Consider the following 20,751-nt stretch of genomic DNA (forward strand, 5'->3'; position numbering starts at 1 on the left):
TCGGTAGTCGGATGGCTTACCAAAGCCATTTCAAAATACGGACATAGAGAACGAAAGTATTTAGCAACAATAAGGGCTCAATTACGAATAGTTCGGGCGTTGGACAAGGCATAAAAGTGACAGCGAGGTACGTCGCGGTCTGGGCCTAAACAGGTGACGCAGTAAGAATGCAAGCCTCGGTGTGATATTTGCTTTCCACAGACGAGACAATTGTTAACTTTTTCTGATATCGGTTAGAGCAAGAAAAAAGGATCCCCAATGGGGTACTTAGCTTTAGAAAACTTGTGGATAATTCAATTCGGAAATGAAAACTCAGGTAGTGGCCAACTGGCACTTGTGTGAACTGCTTCAGGCTCCTCGGCAAGAAAGACTGATGTAACTGCGTCAGCTGCCTGTTTGTATACCCCTGACGTCAGTCTTGGAGTGACAGCAACCACACAGAAATACTCTGTTATTCGGGCCGACTGAGGGCTACCTGCAGGCAGATAGCCCAAGTGTGACGACTGCAACAGTGAAACACGAAGAACAGCTGCACTTTCCCCTACAAGCTGACAATAAATCCAAAATACTATTTTTTTTTCCCCTCCAAGGTTTCCTCTTTGGACAAAACCATTTTCAATGTCCTAAGCCAAACTAACACTGCCATTGAAGTGGTCCCCTCTGCAAAACTCCTTGGCATTACCACAGATGAACACCTCAAATTTGATCGTCACATACAACAAAACATAAAGAAAACCCACCAAAAGCTAGGTATGCTATATAGGAACAATCACTTTCTTTCCATCTCCACTAGGCATACCCTGGCAACCACCTACTTTCCCCTTCTATATGGAGCCCCTCTTCTAACCAATTTGTCTGTTAACAACACCTCTAAGCTTGCTATAATAAGATCTCAAAATTTGCCACCAAATCCAAAACATCAACTCACCACTGCCTCAGCCTTCACTCTCTGAACTGGTTAGAACTCCCTAACCACCTAGACTATCTACAACTAACCTCTGCTCTCAAACTAATATTCTCCCCTGATAAATGCCCAGCCTTAAAAGACATCCTTCCTCCATACATCCCCAACAGATCACTGAGATCTGAACACCAAAACCTAATCTCCATTCTTACACCCAAACGACCTGCTGGCCAGCTTTTACTCTCCTTTTCTGTAGGTAAAAAATGGAACTCTCTGCCTCCTTCACTTAGGACTATACCCAACAACGAATCCTTCAAAACTCAACTTTTTCTTCACCTATCTTCCAAATGGAAATGCTCCTACTTTCACCCCACTCAAATTCTAGGGACTCCCCACTAAGTTCTCCTTACCCCCACTCCACTATACTCTCATACTTATTCTTATTTCTCAAAAGATCCAGAACTAGCAGACTTTAATTGACTCCAAGCATGTAAATATTGTTTCATCCAAAAAAAAAAAAAAACACTGTCGTCAAGTTGTTAAACTGTCTCATAATGTATATTACACTCTGCAACTCTCGAATGTATGAACCCTACTCTTGTATTTCACTTTGTAACCTTTATTTTCTATTTTGCAACCTATACTGTATGGTATTTCACTTTGCAACCTTTATTTGCATTTTGTAACCTATATTGTATTATACTGTTAATGGAGTTTTTCTCCCCGGGCCTCCACTGAAAATGGGCACTTCTTGGCCCAGTAGACTTCACCGGTAATCAAATTGAAAATAAATAAAATAAATAAATAAATCTAATAAAAGTACCAAACAATACTAGAAAGAAAATCAAAGCGGAGATAACCCAACAGTCTGTAATCCTACAACACTGATCTAATGAAGAAATCACAGCCAGTGTATGCACCTGTCAGAAGGAGGTCTCTTTCTAGTAGGCACAGCTAGCTGGTTTGGAAGGTAGTTCTGTTGGTGCAATTGGCCAAACCCCATGGGAAGAATGCCAAAACTTTACCAAACTTGAATATAATTCATCACAAGTAACTAAACTGGCAATTAAAACACACTGACTTCAATTTCTAAGCTCCATCATCCTACAGATCTAACACCTAGCAGTTATGTCCAACAACTACCTATAAAGAGCTGTAGATAAAGTTTCACTTTGTTTTTAATTATATCTCTCAAACAAAAGCTAGTGTAAATCAAGTAATGTGAAGACAAATCATGGCATGCAGAAAAGATAGTGAAGAAAGTAAACACAGCTGGCAAGCAGAGTAATAAAATTACACAAAAAACTCTTTACATCCAGGTGTTCACACATTTACTTTTTAACTGTCCATACATGTTTAATGACAGAAATCTTAAGCACTATACATAACAAAGATTTACTTTTCTACTTAACTGAACATAATGAACAATGGCAAATAGAGAAGAACCCAAAATGGTCTTCGGGACAGATGTTTTAAAGGCTGCATGCTTTCTGATCTGATGGCGATTAATGTGAAACTTACTTGCTATGTTATTTAAGAGACTATTTTTCACAGCAATTGTCCAACAGATGGTACAGATAAATGGGTGAACTGAACCTGGATACATGGTGACGCTGCTTTGTTATTTGAAACTTCCATAATGAAGTTACAAAGTTTATACATGTGATTACTATAGAATCAATTTTTGGGGGGAGAGGGGGCTCTCAATTTTACAGCACGTTTGGTCCTGTTCTGCTGTAGTATGTGTTGTAAATGACTCTGAAATTCAAGAATAAATCTCTCTACAATCTTGGTACCCTTCTAAGTTGTGAGTAGCAGAATAAGTCTGATATTTGTGTTCTGAAGTCCATTACAGCCATTTTCAATTTCTGTATAATAACGCAACAAAATTTTAGATGCGTACATGCACACATTCAGTATCATTTATCATTTCATCACCACACAAGAAGACAACTGACTAATCAATTCCTTGGGTATTAATGTTATTCTAATATAAATACAATTATTCTGAACAGTAAAAACTCATTGCAAAGAGAAGATAAAATTTGTGAAGATCACAATTTGAAAAATGTAAATATAATTCAGATCATGATTCAGGCCTCCCTTGTATAACTGAGCTCAATATATGACCACTCTGTCATTTGCGAATGCACTTCGATTTTTTAATCTTTCTACAGAAGAACATGATCACTGCAAGCTATACAGTAAAAGATTTATTACATTAATGAACTGAACCCTCCATTGCAACAACTCTTAATTCTGACAAGCTGTGTAACACTGGCAGAATCAGTGACAAGTGTAACTCGTTTGCTACCAAGCTTAATGCCATTGGAAGATTTGTACCTCTACTTGCCTAGGACTTACAGTAGCCCCTTTCAGTTTAAGCCAGCTAACTACAAGGAAGCTTAGCAAGTAAAAATGGCAAAAAAACATGGTATGTAAGTAGACTTTAATGCAGTGATTTGTGATTTTAACAGTTTTGCCACTTCAGACAAATAAAATACCATATGAACTACAATGAAAGCATTAAAGTAACTGGTGATATGTTTCTTTACTAGGGTCAGATAATTCATTTAAAGCGAAGGGATGAAAATATTATGTAGAACTGCAGTTTCTGAACATTTAGAGTGGTACATTTAGCATCCTCAATCTACAAAGTAGTTAACTAGCTAGTCTGTGTGTATACTGTATGCACCACTGTAAAAAAAAGAATCTTGTAAAACTTCACTAATGTAGAACTCAAAACTGAAAGTGCCTATTTTATATATATCATTTTAATACTGGGATTTCTGAGGTTTAAAGTAAATGACCAACTTATACTGAACATACAGAAGCAAAACATCCCAACTCTGGGAAAAAGTGCATACACAGTACAGCAGCAATACAGCACAGTAGAAAGATGTGCTTGGCATCGACATATGAATCATACTCATGTAAAATGTGCAAGGCAAGCCAAGATATAAAAACAATTAAGCATAAAGATGCACTTGACCGTAAAAGGAGGATTAAAAGAAACTGCAGGTGGTAAAAGTAACTAACATTTTTTCCATGGTTAAAAAGCTTTGGGGAAGAAGTCAGTTACAGTGTTGTGGGTGATTATGATCATGGGAGGACATAATGCATTTTTACCTAACCATCTGAAAAACAATAAAACTGTAGCTTAACATGACGTTTATCCAACTGGTATTACAGTTCCAGCTTTTTAGCAGAACAAATTAGCTGCTCAAGCTGAAAAAAGGCCACAGTTCACACCGGCTGAACTTTGATATGCAAAGCTTGTTGCAGACAAAATAATATTTCAGAAGATGTTACCTGTGTCAAAGCATGCACTCTGGCTACAGTTAACATTCTGTATACATTACCAATCACCAATGTGTGTAAAAGAAAGCAAAAAATAATAATAATAATAATAATATATATTTCTCAACTGGCAAATCCAGCTCTTAATTATTTAGCAGAAAACATCTGGAGATATGGTGGACTAAAACTTGATGAGCAGTTCTAAAAGCAATAATTCAAATTAGTTACACCTTAACTGTAAACAAAGACACCAATATGTTCTTCATATCTCCAAATAATAAAAATCCAACTAAAGAAGTTGGATTACTGACTTTCGTAAAGAAAATACTTTATAAGACCAACCCAAAATACAGAACTTGATAAAAAAATTGTCACATAACATTCTGTATGACTTAAAAAAATATTTTAACATTTATCAACACAATCACCTTGCCCCTTAATTTTAATTATCATGACACTTTGTTGGCAAAATATTTTAAATGAAAAACTGGCATTCTTAGCATTGCTTATCTGACAACCAACCAATAAATTCAGCAAAGAAAACCTAGTCAAGCAAATTTTACAGGATAAAAAAATCTAAATGGCTATGATTCCTCTATTAGCTGAAACACAACACAGTCTTAGTAAAATTGTCTTTTTATTCTTCACACACGCACATATACACACATGTAGACAAAGGTATAAATCTATATATGTGTATGTGAGTGCATGTATATACAGTATATATAATATATATAATGATAATTACGCAGTTTGTATTTTGTACAGTGTGTGGGATATTAGATCTGTATCAAACCATGGCACGGTATGGGCCTTGCATCTTCAAAAACTGAATGATGAAAGATGGACCCCCAGCAACAATCTGAGGTGGAAGGTGACTTAGAGGGCAGTTCTCAATACTCATGATTGACAGTTTGCTGCAGAGAGCCAGCTCAAAGGGAAGGCTGTGCAGGTTAGGGTTGTCATTCAAATATAAATCTTCGAGATTTTCCAGTGTACCTGTGAATGAAAAATGTAAAAACATTGAATTTTAATGAAAATAAGTATTCTCCTGCATTTCTTAGCAGCAGTCTTATACTAAATCATATGCATAGATATGTTATACACACACACACACATATATATACACATATATATATATATATATATATATATATATACACACACACACACACATACACACACATTTATATATACATTTATATATATATATATATATATATATATATATATATATATATATATATATATATATATATATATATTTAAAATGCCAGGTTTTTGTGATATAAACAAATGAGACCACAATAAATCACTTCTGCCAAAACTTTTCCCACCTTTAATGTGACCTATAACCTGTACAATTCAACTGAAAAACAAATCTGTGCAGAGAAAACATATAAAAAATAAACGTACAATATGCTGGTTGCAAAAGTGTGCACACCCTTAAACTAATACTTTCTTGTTTGTGCACACCCTTAAAATAATACTTTGTTCAAAGAGTGATGGATCATTCACAGTATGGAAGGCCACAAAGATCATCCCTCAGAAGTCTATGCAGCAATCAGTTGAGATTTTACTCAAGAGCAACAAAGGGTAGCAAGACCAGAGGTCTTTGCAAGAAAAAGTTGAGGTCTCTCGAGTTAAAGTACTAAATGAGGTACATGCAAAAGGAGACTGTGTTCAATGATGGGCCTAATAACGGAGGAATAAAGAAAGACTTTAACTTCTCTGAACCCTTAGGAGATGCCACAAAGGATAAAAATATACAAGCTAAAAGGGTATTTAACTACCAGAGAGATGCAGTGGTCAAAGGAAAGTATAGATGTGTAAATAAACTTACCAAAACAGTTTGAATGGTAACTGCTGCAGTGGCCTTAGCTCTACAGGTTACATCCTATCAAGGATATAACAGCTGGCCAGCTTCCAAAGCTTCAGAATACCATCCACATGCCAAAATAATTAGTCCGCTTAATTTGAGCTAACTAAAAAGTACAGTTTTGTACCTACCATAAATGTAGATGTTAGAGTGTAAACACTGCTGCAGTCATTACACTTGGGTTATCCTGCCGTCAGGCAGTCCCGCAGTCAGCCAGAGTTCCAAAGTCTTGGTTTGGCGTCGGTTGCTGTCGCCTCCTCCCTGACGTCAGTGCGACAGGGGTATATAAGATGCAGCTGAAGCCATTTTCTTCAGTTTTTCTTGCCCCAGATGTCAGGTGCCCCCAAAGAGGTAGGCAATTCAGATTGCTTGTAAAATATACAAAAGAAAAAGCAAACAACCATTTTTAGTTACCAGCAAATACTCCCCATAGGTAATAAAGGGTAGATGACATAGGTAAGTATCAGAAAGTAAGAGGGGAAGGAGGGAGGGGTTAACCTGGACTGCAGCAGTGTTTACACTCGAACATCTACATTTATGGTAGGTACAAAACTGTACTATGTTCATCGTGTTACACTGCTGCAGTCATTACACTTGGGTGGAATCCCAAAGCTGAGAAAGGGAGGCTGGATCTATAAGGCATTAGGGGTGGCTATAAGGCCCTGCAGTACAGCAGTGGCAAAGCCAACTCTGGATTTGGGGTATAGATGCAAATGGTAATGTTTGGTGAAGGTATGCACAGAACTCCATGTTGCTGCTTCCAAAATATCCTTGATAGGTACTCCTCTGAGGTAGGCAGTTGAAGTGGCTGTTACCCTGGTGGAGTGAGACCTAATGCTGCTAGGTACAGGTGTCCCATGGTGGGTATAGCAGAAACGTATACAGTGTCCTATCCATTTTGAAATAGTCTGCTTTCAAATGGCTCTTCCCTGTGCTCCTGCAGCGTATGCTACCAATAATTGCTCAGATTTTCTGAAAGCTTTGGTTTTGTCCAAGTAGAAGCGTAACTGTCTGTGAATGTCCAAAGAATGTAGTAGTCTCTCCCCTTTGTTCTGTGGTTTTGGATAAAAAGTTGGAAAGTGAATAGTTTGGTTTAGAGCCACACTTTATACAACCTTTGGCATAAACGTAGGGTTAGTTCTTAAACACACCCTGTCCTGGTGGAAGATGAGGAAAGGTTCCACTGCCATTAGTGCCTGTACTTCTGAAACTCTTCTTGCTGATATTATTGCCAGTAGCAGAGCAGTTTTCCAAGAGATGTATTTTAATTCTGCTGTGTTAGCTGGCTCAAAAGGAGGTAAAGTTAATTTTTCCAAAACAAAGTTGAGGTCCCAAGTTGGTGTAGGTGCTCTACGGGGCGGTCTTATGTTTTTAGCCCCTCTGAGGTACTGTTTGAGCAAAGGATTTGAAAAAATTGGTGGATCCGTGTTGTAATGAGCAGAGATAGCTGAGGCGTGGATCTTGATGGATGAAAAAGAGAGACCCTTGTTCAGCATCTCAGTTAAATATTGAAGTATCTGAGGAATGTTTGGGACAAGAGGGTCAAGGCTGTGCACTTGGTTCCAGGCACAGAATCTCTTCAATTTATCCGAGTATGCTTTCCTGGTGCTAGGCCTTCTGGTCTCCAGAATGACATCCATAACGGCTTTGGAGAGAGGCATTGCTTGCTTGACTAAGGAATTTTCCATGCAGCTAGATTTAAGGTCTTTAGCTGGCTGTGAAGTATCCAATTGTTGCGCTGTCAGCAACTGTGGGATTTGAGGCAAAATCCAGGGTGGCTCTTGTGCTAAGTTCTTTAAGATTGGGTACCAGTGCTGGCGTGGCCAGTCTGGTGCAATCAGGATCATTTTTGGCTCTTCCTGCCTGACTTTTATGAGTACCTTTGGAAGGAGAGGTAAAGGAGGGAAAGTGTATACTTGTAGTTTTTTCCAGATGAATGAGAGGGCATCCACTTTCCATGCTTGTGGATGGTAGCTCCTTGTGCAGAATTTCTGTAATTGGCAGTTCTTTGGGGAAGCAAACATCTATGTCCAGGCTCCACCATTTTTGTGTTATTATTCTGAATATTTGTGGGTTGAGTTTCCATTCGTGTGGGTCCATAATGTTTCTGCTTAGGTCGTCTGCCAGTGAGTTTTTCTCTCCAGGCAGGAATTGTGCTTGCAGATGAACTTGGTAGTTTAGAGCCGTGTTCCACAAGGTCATGGCTTGTCTGCAGAGGGGGTAGAAGTGTGTGCCCCCTTGCTTGTTTATGTACCACAACTGTGGTGGTGTCTGTTTTTCGTAGCAATTGTCCTGGATGCAGCAGGTCCTTGAAAGCTATAATAGCATTTTGTACAGCTAGCATCTCTTTTTGATTGATGTGAAGATGTCTTTGCTCTGTGGGCCACTCGCCCTGGATACATTTTCCTGCCATGTGTGCTCCCCAGGCATAATCCGATGAATCTGTTGTCAGTGTCTTAACTGGCTGTGGGTTGAATGAAAGGCTGTCCCTTGTTGAGGTGACAAGCTTGTGCCCATCGAAACTCCTGTTGTAGGCAAGGAATTAGTGGTGTAACTGTTTCCAAACTTTGACAGTGTTGAGACCATATGCTCTTTAGGTACCATTGTAGTTTCCTCATATGCAGTCTGGCATATGGAATTAGTAGTATGCAAGATGCCATGTACCCCAAGGCCAGCAGAATTTTTCCTGCAGGGAGTTGGGTCTTTGTTGCCATTAAAAGAAAATATTGAGTCAGTTGTCCTTGCTTGTCTGGCGTGAGATAAGCCATCTGGGCCATTGTGTTCAAGCTGGCACCCAGGAATATTATCTGTTGTGAGGGCACTAGTTTTGATTTATTTTCATTTACTGTGTACCCCAGGCAACTTAATAACTTTTTTACGTATGCCAGATGCTTTAGTAGAATGTCCTTGCTCTCTGCTTGAATCAGGCAGTCGTCCAGGTATGGATAAATTTGAATTCCTTTTTGCCTGCAAAATGCAATTACTGGTGTCAGGCACTTTGTGAAGACCCTGGGCGCAGTAGATAAGCCAAAGGGCAGTGCAGAGAATTGATAGTGCATTGAACCAGCTAGAAATCTGAGGTATCTTCTGCAGTTTTGTCTGATAGGGTCATGCAGGTATGCCTCTGAGGTCCAAAGTTACGAGCCAAGCTTTCTTGCCCAGCATGGGAAGAAGCTGCTATAGTGTCAACATCTTGAATTTCGGAACATCCAGGTAAGTGTTTAGTGAAGAAAGGTCCAGAATGGGTCTCCAGACTTTGCCCTTTCTGGGAACCAGAAAGAGTCTTGAATAAAATCCTTGTCCTTGTTCCTGTGGTGGTACCTTTTGAATAGCTCTCATGTCCACGAGTGCTGTAATTTGTTTTTGAGCCTCTGCCCATTGATTTGGTGGCAGATTTGACATTCCTTTTAGTCTTGGCAGAGTGTGAAAGTGGAACTTGTAACCTTGAGATACAATGTTGAGAACCCATTTGTCTTTGGTGATGCAAAGCCAGTTGTGACAGAAAAGTGCCAGTTTTCCTCCTAAAGGGGCTGCCAAGAGAGAGCTGTTTGGCAGCTGCAGTGGAAAGTCATTGGGGTTTGCTTTTGATAAGGTTGGGGCCTGTCTTCCCCTTCTTTCTGGCCTGGTGTACCCCATTGTCGAGGCCTGTAAGGGCCTTGTGTCTGACCTCTACCTCTTGGATGTCTGTACCTGCCCCTTTGAGGTCTATCTGTGAAGGGAAAGGACCAATTCTTAGTTGGCCAATTTCTGCTAAAACGAGGAGGCTAAACCTGTAAGAAATCTTTCACCGTTTGCATAGATTTTGCCTTATCCTCCATCTTCTTTAATACCTCCTCTGCCTTAACTCCAAACAGGACATCCCGATGCAAAGGTGCTTCCAATAATTTGACCTTAACATGATCTGGTAACGTATGTTCTTTTAACCAAGCATGCCTTCTAATGACAGAGCCTGTAACTGCTGCTCTACAGGAGGCCTCTAAGGAATCAAACCCACATTGCAAAGTATGTTTTCCCACTTGTTCAGCTGCATGCAATAAATCCTGCATTTCTTTAAGGTTAGGAGGATCTGAATCTGGAAGCATCTTTTGTTTCAACTGAGACATCAAAAATTGCTGATATTTTAGCATGTGAAACTGGCAATTCAAGGCTCTCATTGCTAAAGTTGCAGACGTATATATCTTCTTTCCCCATCTGTCTATTGCTCTGGAATCCCTGCCAGAGGGAACTGGGTTTTTTGCTGATGAGACCTTAATCCCTTTAGGTCCCTGAGAAATAGTTTCAGGGTCAGCAACAGGGCTTTTGCACAGAAATTTTGAGAGTCAGGGACTCTAATATCTATCAGGTTTAACTGGGGCTGGGGGTAAGGAGTCAGGGTTTAAACTGTATTCAGTGTACACATCATCCACAATATCTAAAACTGGCAGGATAGCAAGGGGTCTGTGTTGAGACAATAAAAGGAAGTCTCTGAGCCTTTTCTTGGATTCTGAGTAATCCTGGCCTTCCCAATGGAAATGTTCCCTCATGGTATGTAAGGTCTCCCCAAAGGAGTAATCCTCAGGCGGAGAGGCTGATGGAATTGATTCCTCAGCATCTGAATCCTCATAAGGGGGTAAAGAATATCCTAGGTCCGAAGAAGAGTCTGAGGAAATGGACACATGGTCAGAAGATTCATAGTCTGCATCCTGTCTGGGCCTTTTATCAGGAGGGGGATGGGACCCCCTGATCAGGGTGATTAGGTCCTCAGCCATTTTTAACATTTGTTTCTTAGGCATGGAAGCCTGTCCTGGAGAGAGCTGTGTCTGTTTCTTTGCTTTTAAGGGAGGCTTAGACTTAGCAGAGGGTTTTTAATGGTTAACTGGGTAGGTCTGAAAACACCCTCTGTAGCTGTGGATTGCTCAGCTACTTTGGCTCCCTCTGTAGGGTTAGGATCGGAAAGCTGAGATCCTAGTGTATCCGAAGGCCCAGCCAGCTCCACGTGAGAGTCAGGGGCAGTCTGTGGTTCTGTGGAACCAGTCGTCAGGGGCTGAAAACCGGAGAACTGGTGACCGGCCTAGAATAGGCCTAGTCATCAGTTTTGGGCCTCAGATGCCTGTCCTTGCGCTTTTTATGCATTGTGGTCGTCGGAATTTCCGACGGCATGGTGTAATTACATTTTCTGCCAAAATAATGTCGGGCAAAATCAAACAGACGTTTAATAGTGCGCTTGTTAAACCTAGCACAAAACAGACAACCAGTGACGTTGTGGTCAGGGCCTAGGCATGGAATACAATAGGAGTGGAAATCCTTATGAGGTATTTGCTTCCCACAAGAAATACAGTTATTAACTTTTACTGACATCGGTCTGAGGCAAGAAAAGTTTCCCCAACAGGGTACTTAGCTTTTTTAGAAGATTTCGGTTCTGGATTCGGAATAAAAATCTCAGGAGTCGCCGACCGGCACTTGCGAACTGCTTCTGCTTCGGGCACCGCGCAGCAAGAAAGACTGAAGAAAATGGCGTCTGCTGTATCTTGTATACCCTTGTCGCACTACCGTCAGGGAGGAGGCGACAGCAACTGACAACGAACCAAGACTTTGGAACTCCAGCCGACTGTGGGACCGCCTGACGGCAGGATAACCCAAGTGTAATGACTGCAGCAGTGTAACACGAACATAGACAGGTTTGCGAGCAAAGCCCCTCAGTTTTCATGCCAACAGAGAGAGGGAGGCTGAACAGCAAACAAGTGCTGATACCCTGACAAATGACACACCAAAAACAAGGGGGATGTGGATGGAGGGAGGAACTGGCTAACTGCAGCAGTGATCACTTGAACATCTACTACTATGGTATGTTAACTTATACAACTATACTGTGTTAGTCATATTGATCACAGCCTTAGCTATATGGGTAGATTACCCTACCTAACTACATTTGGGAGGTGGAAGAGGAAACATCTATGAGCCCCTGCAGAACAGCCCTAAGTTGGACTTAGACCTAAAGAAGGAACACTTGCAATGCCTTGTAAATGTATGTACAGAAGACCAAGTTGTTGTTTCTAGAATACTTCTAGAATCCAACCCTTGCCAAAAGGGTATAGATGAAGCCACAGCTCCGTCAGAGTGGGCCTTCATTTTGCCTGTAATAGTTTTGTTGTGAACAGTGTAACAAAATAGCCTGACACAATCACTTGGAAATAGTCCGTTTGACACAGGTTGAAACCATACCTCTCAACTTTCCAGATTTTTGCAGAATGTCAAGATTTTTGGCTCATATTTTTAGTCTGCCCCTCATAAAATGTGTGTGCTTTTTGGGAAATCGCTGAAGACTTAAATCACTAAATAATGACATGCATCTGACTTAAACTTCATAACCTTCAGAAAATATATGTTAACACAAACCCTGTTATTCTAAAACTTTCTAAGTTTATAAGAATATTTAAAATCTGTCTCCATTTTTGGGCCTTTGTCCCCCCCTGCCCCATTATTTTATGCGTTGTTCAACTAAGCTAAGACTTTGAGAGGTATGACAGGTTGCCCTTCTTACCTTCACAAGATATGAACAAATGATCAGAAGATCTGAAACCAGAGCTGCCTGTGGAAATCCGGGGTGTGACATGTCCTTTTGCCCTAATTTTTAGGTTAAAAAAACTGTGAAATGGATAGTTCGGCTTAAAGTAAATCAGGTACCACTTTAAGCTTAAAAGGAAGACTAGTCTCAAAGAAACCCTTTCATGTGGAAAACGCGATAAGAGCTTGCAACTCAGATAACTCTTCTTGCAGAGGTCAGAGCAATCATAAAACAGCTTTCCAAGTTAAGAACCTCAAGTCAGCCAGATCAGCTGGTTCAAATGGAGTAAGAGTTACCTTCTCAAACAAGATTAAGATTCCAGACAGGGGCCTCTGGTTTTCTTTAAGCCTCTTATGCAACACCTTTTTCAAAAGCATTCTGACACGATAATGCACTGAAAAATCCATGGACAGATATGCCGAAATGGCCAATAAATGGACAAGACCGACCACAGGACAGTAAGTCACAAATATTATGAGACCAGAGAAACACTAGCCTTAAATAGGTGCTGGTTATGTTACTGGCACCAATTAGAAAACATTTTCCATTTGGAAATATGATTTGTTAGTAGCAGGCTTTCTTGCCTCCATTAGTACCTGGCTGCACGTAGTCAGTAAACAGGTGCTTAAGGGGAATTAAGACCCTATCATCTAGGCAGTCAGCTGAAGTAGATTGGTGTCAGGGTTAAGCACATCCATTCTGTGAAGAAGCTTCTGGTCAACTGCCCCTTGCCATTTCCAAAAGAAGGGAGAAAGTACAGTTGTGTACACTTACCATAAATGTAGATGTTAGTGTGTATTCACTGTTGCAGTAATTACATTTGGGTTATCTGCTTGCAGGTAGCCCTCAGTCGGCCTGATTAACAAAGTCTTGTGTCCTGCATCAGTTGCTGTCTTTTCAGTGACGTCAGGTCGTCAGGGGTATAAAACATGCAGTCTACGTCATTACATCAGTTTTTCTTGCTTCAGATGTCAGGTGCCCCCCTAATGAGAAGCAATTAAACCTATAAATATACAAGGTTATACTTCAAACAAAAAAGCAAATACACCAAAAAGCTTTTAAGCATTGAAAAGGAGAGAGAGGAGGTATAGCCAAATGAAGTCAGGGGGCTGGAGGGAGGGTAACCAGGACTGCAACAGTGAATACACTTGAACATCTACATTTATGGTAAGTGTACACAAAGTACAGTTTTGTACCTACCATAAATGTAGATGTCCGAACAGGATAGCATCTGCAGTCCTTACAAATGGGTTGTCCTGTCGTCAGGCAGCCCTTCGGTCGGCCGGATTCCAAAGTCTGGGTCTGGCCTCGGCTGGTGTCGCACTTCACCCAACGTCATCTCTGCTGGTCTTCGGGTATAAAGGCATCAGTCGACGCCATTTTCCTCAGTGTTTCTTGCCCCAGATGCCAGTTGCCCTCTTGGATAGCTAAATTTTTGGATAAATGCCAATGTTTCCAAAAAAGTAGAAGGCAAACACAAAAATAAGCATGTATGTACATATATACAAACAAATACACCATAAGAAATCCCCCCCAGCTAGCTATTAGGTGGGCAAATACCCTAGGAGTACCACAGAGGGGAAGGAGGGTGGGTAATCCTGACTGCAGATGCTATCCTGTTCGGACATCTACATTTATGGTAGGTACAAAAAGTACAGTTTTGTACCTACCATAAATGTAGATGTCCGAACTGGATAGCATCTGCAGTCATAACAACTGGATTGTCCTGTCGTCAGGCAGCCCTTCAGTCGGCCGGATTCCAAAGTCCGGGTCCGGCTTCGGCTGATGTCGCACTCACCCGACATCATCTCTGTTGGTCTTCGGGTATAAAGGCATCAGCCGACGCCATTTTCCTCAGTGTTTCTTGCCCCAGATGCCAGTAGCCCTCTTGGAGGCTAAAATTTGGATAAATGCCAATGTTTCCAAAAAGATAGAGGTAAACACAAAAATAAGCATGTATGTACATATATACAAACAAATACACCATAATAGACTCCCCCCCACCAGCTAGCTATTAGGAGGGTAAAACACCCTAGGAGTACCACAGAGGGGAAGGAGGGAGGGTAATCCTGACTGCAGATGCTATCCAGTTCGGACATCTACATTTATGGTAGGTACTAAACTGTACTATGTCCTTCATGGATGCATCTGCAGTCATAACAACTGGGTAGAATACCATAGCCAACTAGGGGAGGAGGATAAAACTAGATTATGGTGTGTTTAGGATCCCTTGCAGTACAGCAGTGGCAAACCCTGCTCGGGATCTGGAATATAGAGGCAAATTATAATGCTTGGCAAATGTATGCACGGAGGTCCAAGTAGCCGCCTCAATAATGTCTTTGGTTGCCACTCCTCGTAAGAAGGCTGTGGTAGTGGCTGTTGCCCTTGTAGAATGAGGTCTTATGTTCTGTGGAATTGGTTTTCCATGGAAGGAGTAACAGAATCGTATGCAATTTCCTATCCATTTGGAGATTGTCTGTTTGGAAATAGCTTTTCCTTCCCTTCCTGTTGCATAGGCTACAAAAAGTTGGTCAGTCTTTCTGCTATTTTTGTTCTGTCCAAGTAGTAGCGTAGCTGTCTATGTACATCCAAGGTATGCAGTATTCTTTCCCTCTGTTTTGTGGGTTGGGAAAGAAGGTAGGTAGGTGGATTGCCTGGTTTAAAGACACTCTGGATACCACCTTAGGCATAAATGTAGGATTAGTCCTCATGGACACTCTATCTTGGTGGAAGATTAGGAAGGGTTGCACTGCCATAAGGCCTGTAGTTCTGAAACCCTCCTAGCTGAAGTAATTGCCAGTAGGAAAGCAGTTTTCCATGACAGGTGTTGTAGGTCTGCTGTTGCTGCTGGTTCAAAGGGTGATAGTGTCAACTTTTCTAGCACAAAGTTTAAGTCCTAAGCTGGTAAAGGTGGTTTCCTTGGAGGTTTTACATTCTTGATTCCTCTGAGGAACTGCCTGAGCAAAGGGTGCGAAAAAACAGGTGGATCAAAGCTGTATTCTGCTGAAATAGCTGATGCATGTATCTTGATGGAGGAGTAGGACAGGCCTGAATGAAGAAGTTCGGCCAGATACTCCAGAATGTTAGGCATATCTATGTTTGACACATCTTTTCCTCTTTCAGTACTCCAAATGACAAACCTTTTCCATTTTCCAGCATAGTTCCTTCTTGTTGAAGGTCTGCGTGCTTCAAGAATAATGTCTTTAACTCTTTGGGAAAGCTCTGGGTTAGCTGCTGCTATGTGATGTTCCATGCAGTCAGTTGCAACGTTTTTAGGTTTGGATGTATGATGCTGTAGTTGTTCTGAGTTAACATCAAAGGCATCAGGGGTATTGGCCACATATTGTTCCGAGACATGCTCCTCAGCAGTGGGTACCAGTGTTGTCTTGGCCAGTTTGGAGCTATCAGGATTATCCTTGGACGTTCTTCCTTGATTTTTAGTAATACTTTGTGTATCAAGGGAAGAGGTGGGAATGCATATGCTGTCAGGCCTTTCCAGCTGAAGGAGAGCGAATCCACTTTCCATGCTAGTGGGTGGAATGTCCTTGTGCAGAATTTTTGAGCTGGTGATTGAGAGGTGATGCGAATAGATCTATCTGAGGCATTCCCCATTTCTTTGAGATGGTCTTGAAGATGTCCGGGTGCAGTTTCCATTCGTGGGCATCCGATGTGGTTCTGCTTAATATGTCTGCTAGAGTATTTTCTTTTCCAGGTACAAATATTGCCTGTAACTGGATGTTGTAGCTGAGTGCCAGGGTCCACAGCTCCAAAGTCATTCTGCATACGGGGTATGAATGAGTGCCTCCCTGCTTGTTGATGTACCACATGACTGTGGTGTTGTCTGTCCTTATCATCAACTGGCCCTCTGAGAAATGGTCTGAACCTTTGGATTGCCAGTTTTACTGCCAGCATTTATTTTAGGTTGATGTGCAGGTGAAGTTGATCCTGTGTCCACAATCCTTGCACGCATTTGTCCAGCATGTGGGCCCCCCATCCTAGGTCTGAAGCGTCTGTTGTGATGGTCTGGCTTGCTTGACATCTGCGAAAGGGTAGGCCTGGGTTTGTCTGGCATGCCTGAGCCCACCATAGGAACTCCTGTTTTAAGCATGGAATTAGTGGGATTTCTGTTTCTAGGCTGTGTCTGTGTTGGGACCATGAATTCTTTAGGTACCACTGTAGTTTTCTCATATGTAGTCTGGCAAGTGGGACCAAGATTATGCATGATGCCATGAAGCCCAAGGCCTGCAGTACTTTTCTTGCTGTTAACTTGTTCAGCTTTGTTAGTGCTAAGAAGTAGAGGGAGTTCTTTGTTTTTCTGCAGTTAGGAATGCCATTTGTTTTACTGTGTCCAATTCCGCGCCCAAGAATGTCCTTGTTTGGGATGGTATCAGCCTTGACTTTTGTAGATTGACTGTGTATCCCAGTGCTTGTAGCAAGTAAATGACCCTTTGTAAATCTGTTGTCAGCTTGCTTTTGTTGTCCCCTTGTAGTAGGCAGTCGTCCAGGTATGGGTAAATTTGAATTCCCTGTCGTCTGCAATGGGCGATTACTGATGCCAGGCATTTTGTGAATACTCTGGGCGCAGTAGATAAGCCAAAGGGCAATGCTGAGAATTGATAGTGCTCTGATCCTGCAAGAAATCTGAGGTATCTTCTGCAGATTGGTCGAATGGGGACGTGCAGGTATGCCTCCTTGAGATCTAGAGTTACCAGCCAACACTCCTTGCCCAGCATGGGAAGAAGTTGCTGTAGGGTCAGCATTTTGAATTTTGGGACAATGATGTATGTATTTAAGGCGGACAGGTCGAGAATTGGTCTCCAACTTTTTCCTTTCTTGGAACTAGGAATAGTCTGGAGTAGAACCCCTTTCCTTGCTCTGCTGTTGGCACTCTTTCCACAGCTCTCATGTTTGCTAACTGCATTATCTGTTGTAGAGCCTCTGTTTTTGATTTGGAGGTAGATTTGGCATTCCTCTTTTGACTGGTAAAGTGTGGAAGTGGAACCGTATCCTTGAGCTATGGTTTGTAAAATCCACTTGTCTTTTGTTATATAGTGCCAGTTCTTTGAAAATAAGGTTAACTTTCCGCCTAGAGGAGCTGCTATTTGTTCCCTGGTAGGCGATTTAGGATTAAGTCACTGTGGTTGTGTTGATGTAGTGGCAGTGGTTGTGTCTGTGCCTCTGTTGTTACCTTGCCACTGTCGTCCTCTGTAGGCACCTCCTCTGGGTTGGTTTCTGCCTCTGGAACGTCTATTCCTGCCCCTTTGAGATCTTGTGGAGTCAGGAAAGGACCAATTTTGGCAGGCCAGTTCCTGCTAAACCTTGGGGGTTGAACCTGCAAGAAATCTTTAACCGTTTGAACAGATTTTGCCTTTTCTTCCATTTTCTTCATAACCTGCTGGGCAGGTGTGCCAAACAAACTTGTCTTATCCATAGGAGCATCTAGTAACTTTGCTTTGACATGATCCGGTAAAGCTTGCTCCTTTAGCCATGCATGCCTTCTTATCACTGTGCCAGTCATGGCTGATCTAAATGAAGCCTCCAGTGCATCATAGCCACATTTTAAGGAATGGTTACTAACCTGTTGTATGTTATTTACCATTTCTAATACATATTTCTTATCAAGAGATTCATCAGTGGTTAGCTTTTTAGTTAACTGATCAAGCATAAACTCTTGGTATTGTATCATGTGAAACTGACAGTTTAAAGCTCTAGCTGAGAGAGTAGCTGAAGTAGACCTTTTTGCCCCATCTGTCTAATGACCTTGCTTCCCTTTCAGAAGGAATAGGGTTTTTAGCTATGGTCGCGGCTACTGCCTTGGGACCCTGGGATATAGTTTCGGGGTCTGCAAGTGGGGCCTTGTAAAGGTGGTGATGAGTGTCTGGCACCCTGTAAAATCTGTCTGGTTTGGCAGGGGCTGGAGGTAAAGAGTCTGGTGCGGAGCAGACATCATTGAAAGCATCATCCACCACAGAGAGAACAGGAGGTATAGCTAAGGGCCTGTGTTGTGGAAGGTGCAGAAAGGTCCTAAGTCTTTTTCTGGAGTCTGAAAAATCCTGTTGCTGCCATTGGAACTGCTCTCATGGCATGTAAGGTTTCCCCAAAGGAGAATTCTTCTGGTGGGGAAGCAGCTGGAATGGATTCTTCAGCATCAGAGTCTTCAAAATTGGAGAAAGGAGCCTCTGGCTGGTCAGTTATGTCTGATTCATCGGCAGAATCATCACATGACACTGGCTCAGGGGGCTCTGCCCTAGGTCTCTTCTCTGGGGGCTGAGAGGCCCTGTCTGGGTGAGATTGAGATCCTCTAATTAATGAAATTAAATCTTCTGCCAGAGTAAGCATTTGAGAACTAGAGGAGGGCCTGGTTGTAGGGGTTTAACAGGCACTGTTTTAGTAGTCTTGGCTGCTTTAGCCCTGGCGAAGGCCTTAATGGACATGGCTGCTGGAGGCCTAGCAGCACCACGTGCTGGGGTAGAGACATCCAAGGGAATGGTGTCTGATAAGTCAGTGGCAACCACCGTAGTGGGTAAAATTTCTGAGGCCGATTCAAGAATGGTAGCAGGTGCCTCAGTTGTGTAGAGATAGATTCAGCTGTACTTTGATCAGTTTTCTCGGTTTCCGAAACCGAGACACTCGATTTGCTTAACCATGGTTTCGGCCGAAACCGCGGACCGCGAGTGTCGGTCTTTATCTTTGCGTTTTTTGGCAGATTGGGTAGTCAGAGGATCCGACGGCATAATGTACGCAAAATCAGAACCGAAAAACTGTTCAGCAAACTCCGACCGACGCCTAAGCGTTCGTCGGTTGAAGGAAGCACAGGCCGAACAGGCTGCTACGTCGTGGGCTGGGCCTAAACAAGGCAGACAATAAGAGTGGAAATCTTTATGAGGTATTTGTTTCCCACAGTTTAAACAATTATTAACTTTTTCTCACATCGGCTGAGGCAAGAAAGAGTCCCAGGGTACTTAGCTTTAGAAGTCTTGAGTAGTATTCGGTAGAAGTAATCTCTGGATCCGACCGACCGGCACTTGCGAACAGCTTCTGCTTGGGCCACGGCAAGAAAGACTGAGGAAAATGGCGTCGGCTGATGCCTTTATACCCGAAGACCAACAGAGATGACGTCGGGTGAGTGCGACATCAGCCGAAGCCGGACCCGGACTTTGGAATCCGGCCGACTGAAGGGCTGCCTGACGACAGGACAACCCAGTTGTTATGACTGCAGATGCATCCATGAAGGACATCTGTACTATGTCCTTCAAGGATGCATCTGCAGTCCTTACAAATGGGTAGAATACCATAGCCAAACTAGGGGAGGAGGAAGAAGAATTTATGGTGTAGTTAGGATCCCTTGCAAAACAGCAGTGGCAAACCCTGCTCGGGATCTAGAGTATAGAGGTAAGTTATAATGCTTGGCAAATGTATGCACGGAGGTCCAAGTAGCAGCCTCTATAATGTCCTTGGTAGCCACTCCTCGTAAGAAGGCTGTGGTAGTGGCTGTAGCCCTTGTAGAATGAGGCCTTATGTTCTGTGGAATTTGCTTTCCATGGTAGGAGTAACAGAATCTTATGCAATTTCCTATCCACTTGGAGATTGTCTGTTTGGAAATTGCTTTTCCTTCCCTTCCTGTTGCATATGCTACTAGAAGCTGGTCAGTTTTTCTATTGCCCTTGGTTCTGTCCAGGTAGTAGCGCAACTGTCTATGTACATCCAAAGTATGCAGCAGTCTTTCCCCCCTGTTCTGTGGGTTGGGAAAGAAGGTAGGTATGTGTATTGCCTGGTTTAGAGACACTCTGGATACCACCTTAGGCATAAATGTAGGATTAGTTCTCATGGACACTCTATCTTGATGGAAGATTAGGAAGGGTTGTACTGCCATTAAAGCCTGTAGTTCCGAAACCCTTCTTGCTGAGGTAATTGCCAGCAGGAAAGCAGTTTTCCAGGATAGGTGTTGAAGATCTGCTGTTGCTGCTGGTTCGAATGGAGGGAGTGTCAATTTTTCTAGCACGAAATTCAAGTCCCATGCTGGTAATGGTGGTTTCCTAGGAGGTTTTACATTCTTAATTCCTCTCAGAAACTGCCTGAGTAGAGGATGTGAGAAGACAGGGGGATCGAAGCTGTATTCTGCAG

The 20,751-nt window shown here is 42.2% G+C and overlaps 1 protein-coding gene across 1 annotated transcript in view; it reads right to left on the reverse strand.

Annotated features, from left to right (window-relative positions):
- Nucleotides 1-3,336: 3,336 nt before the first annotated feature.
- The window catches only part of SHOC2 (SHOC2 leucine rich repeat scaffold protein), a gene marked incomplete in the record, with an annotated part of 832,478 nt that continues 815,063 nt past the window's right edge, over nucleotides 3,337-20,751 (reverse strand). Inside the window, 1 exon segment of the mRNA XM_044055718.1 lies at nucleotides 3,337-5,203. Coding sequence (XP_043911653.1) covers nucleotides 4,995-5,203 — 209 coding nt within the window.

The sequence above is a fragment of the Protopterus annectens genome, chromosome 14.part0, assembly GCF_019279795.1.
Source record: "Protopterus annectens isolate FY-2018-M chromosome 14.part0, PAN1.0, whole genome shotgun sequence".
NCBI classification, from domain to species: domain Eukaryota; kingdom Metazoa; phylum Chordata; order Ceratodontiformes; family Protopteridae; genus Protopterus; species Protopterus annectens.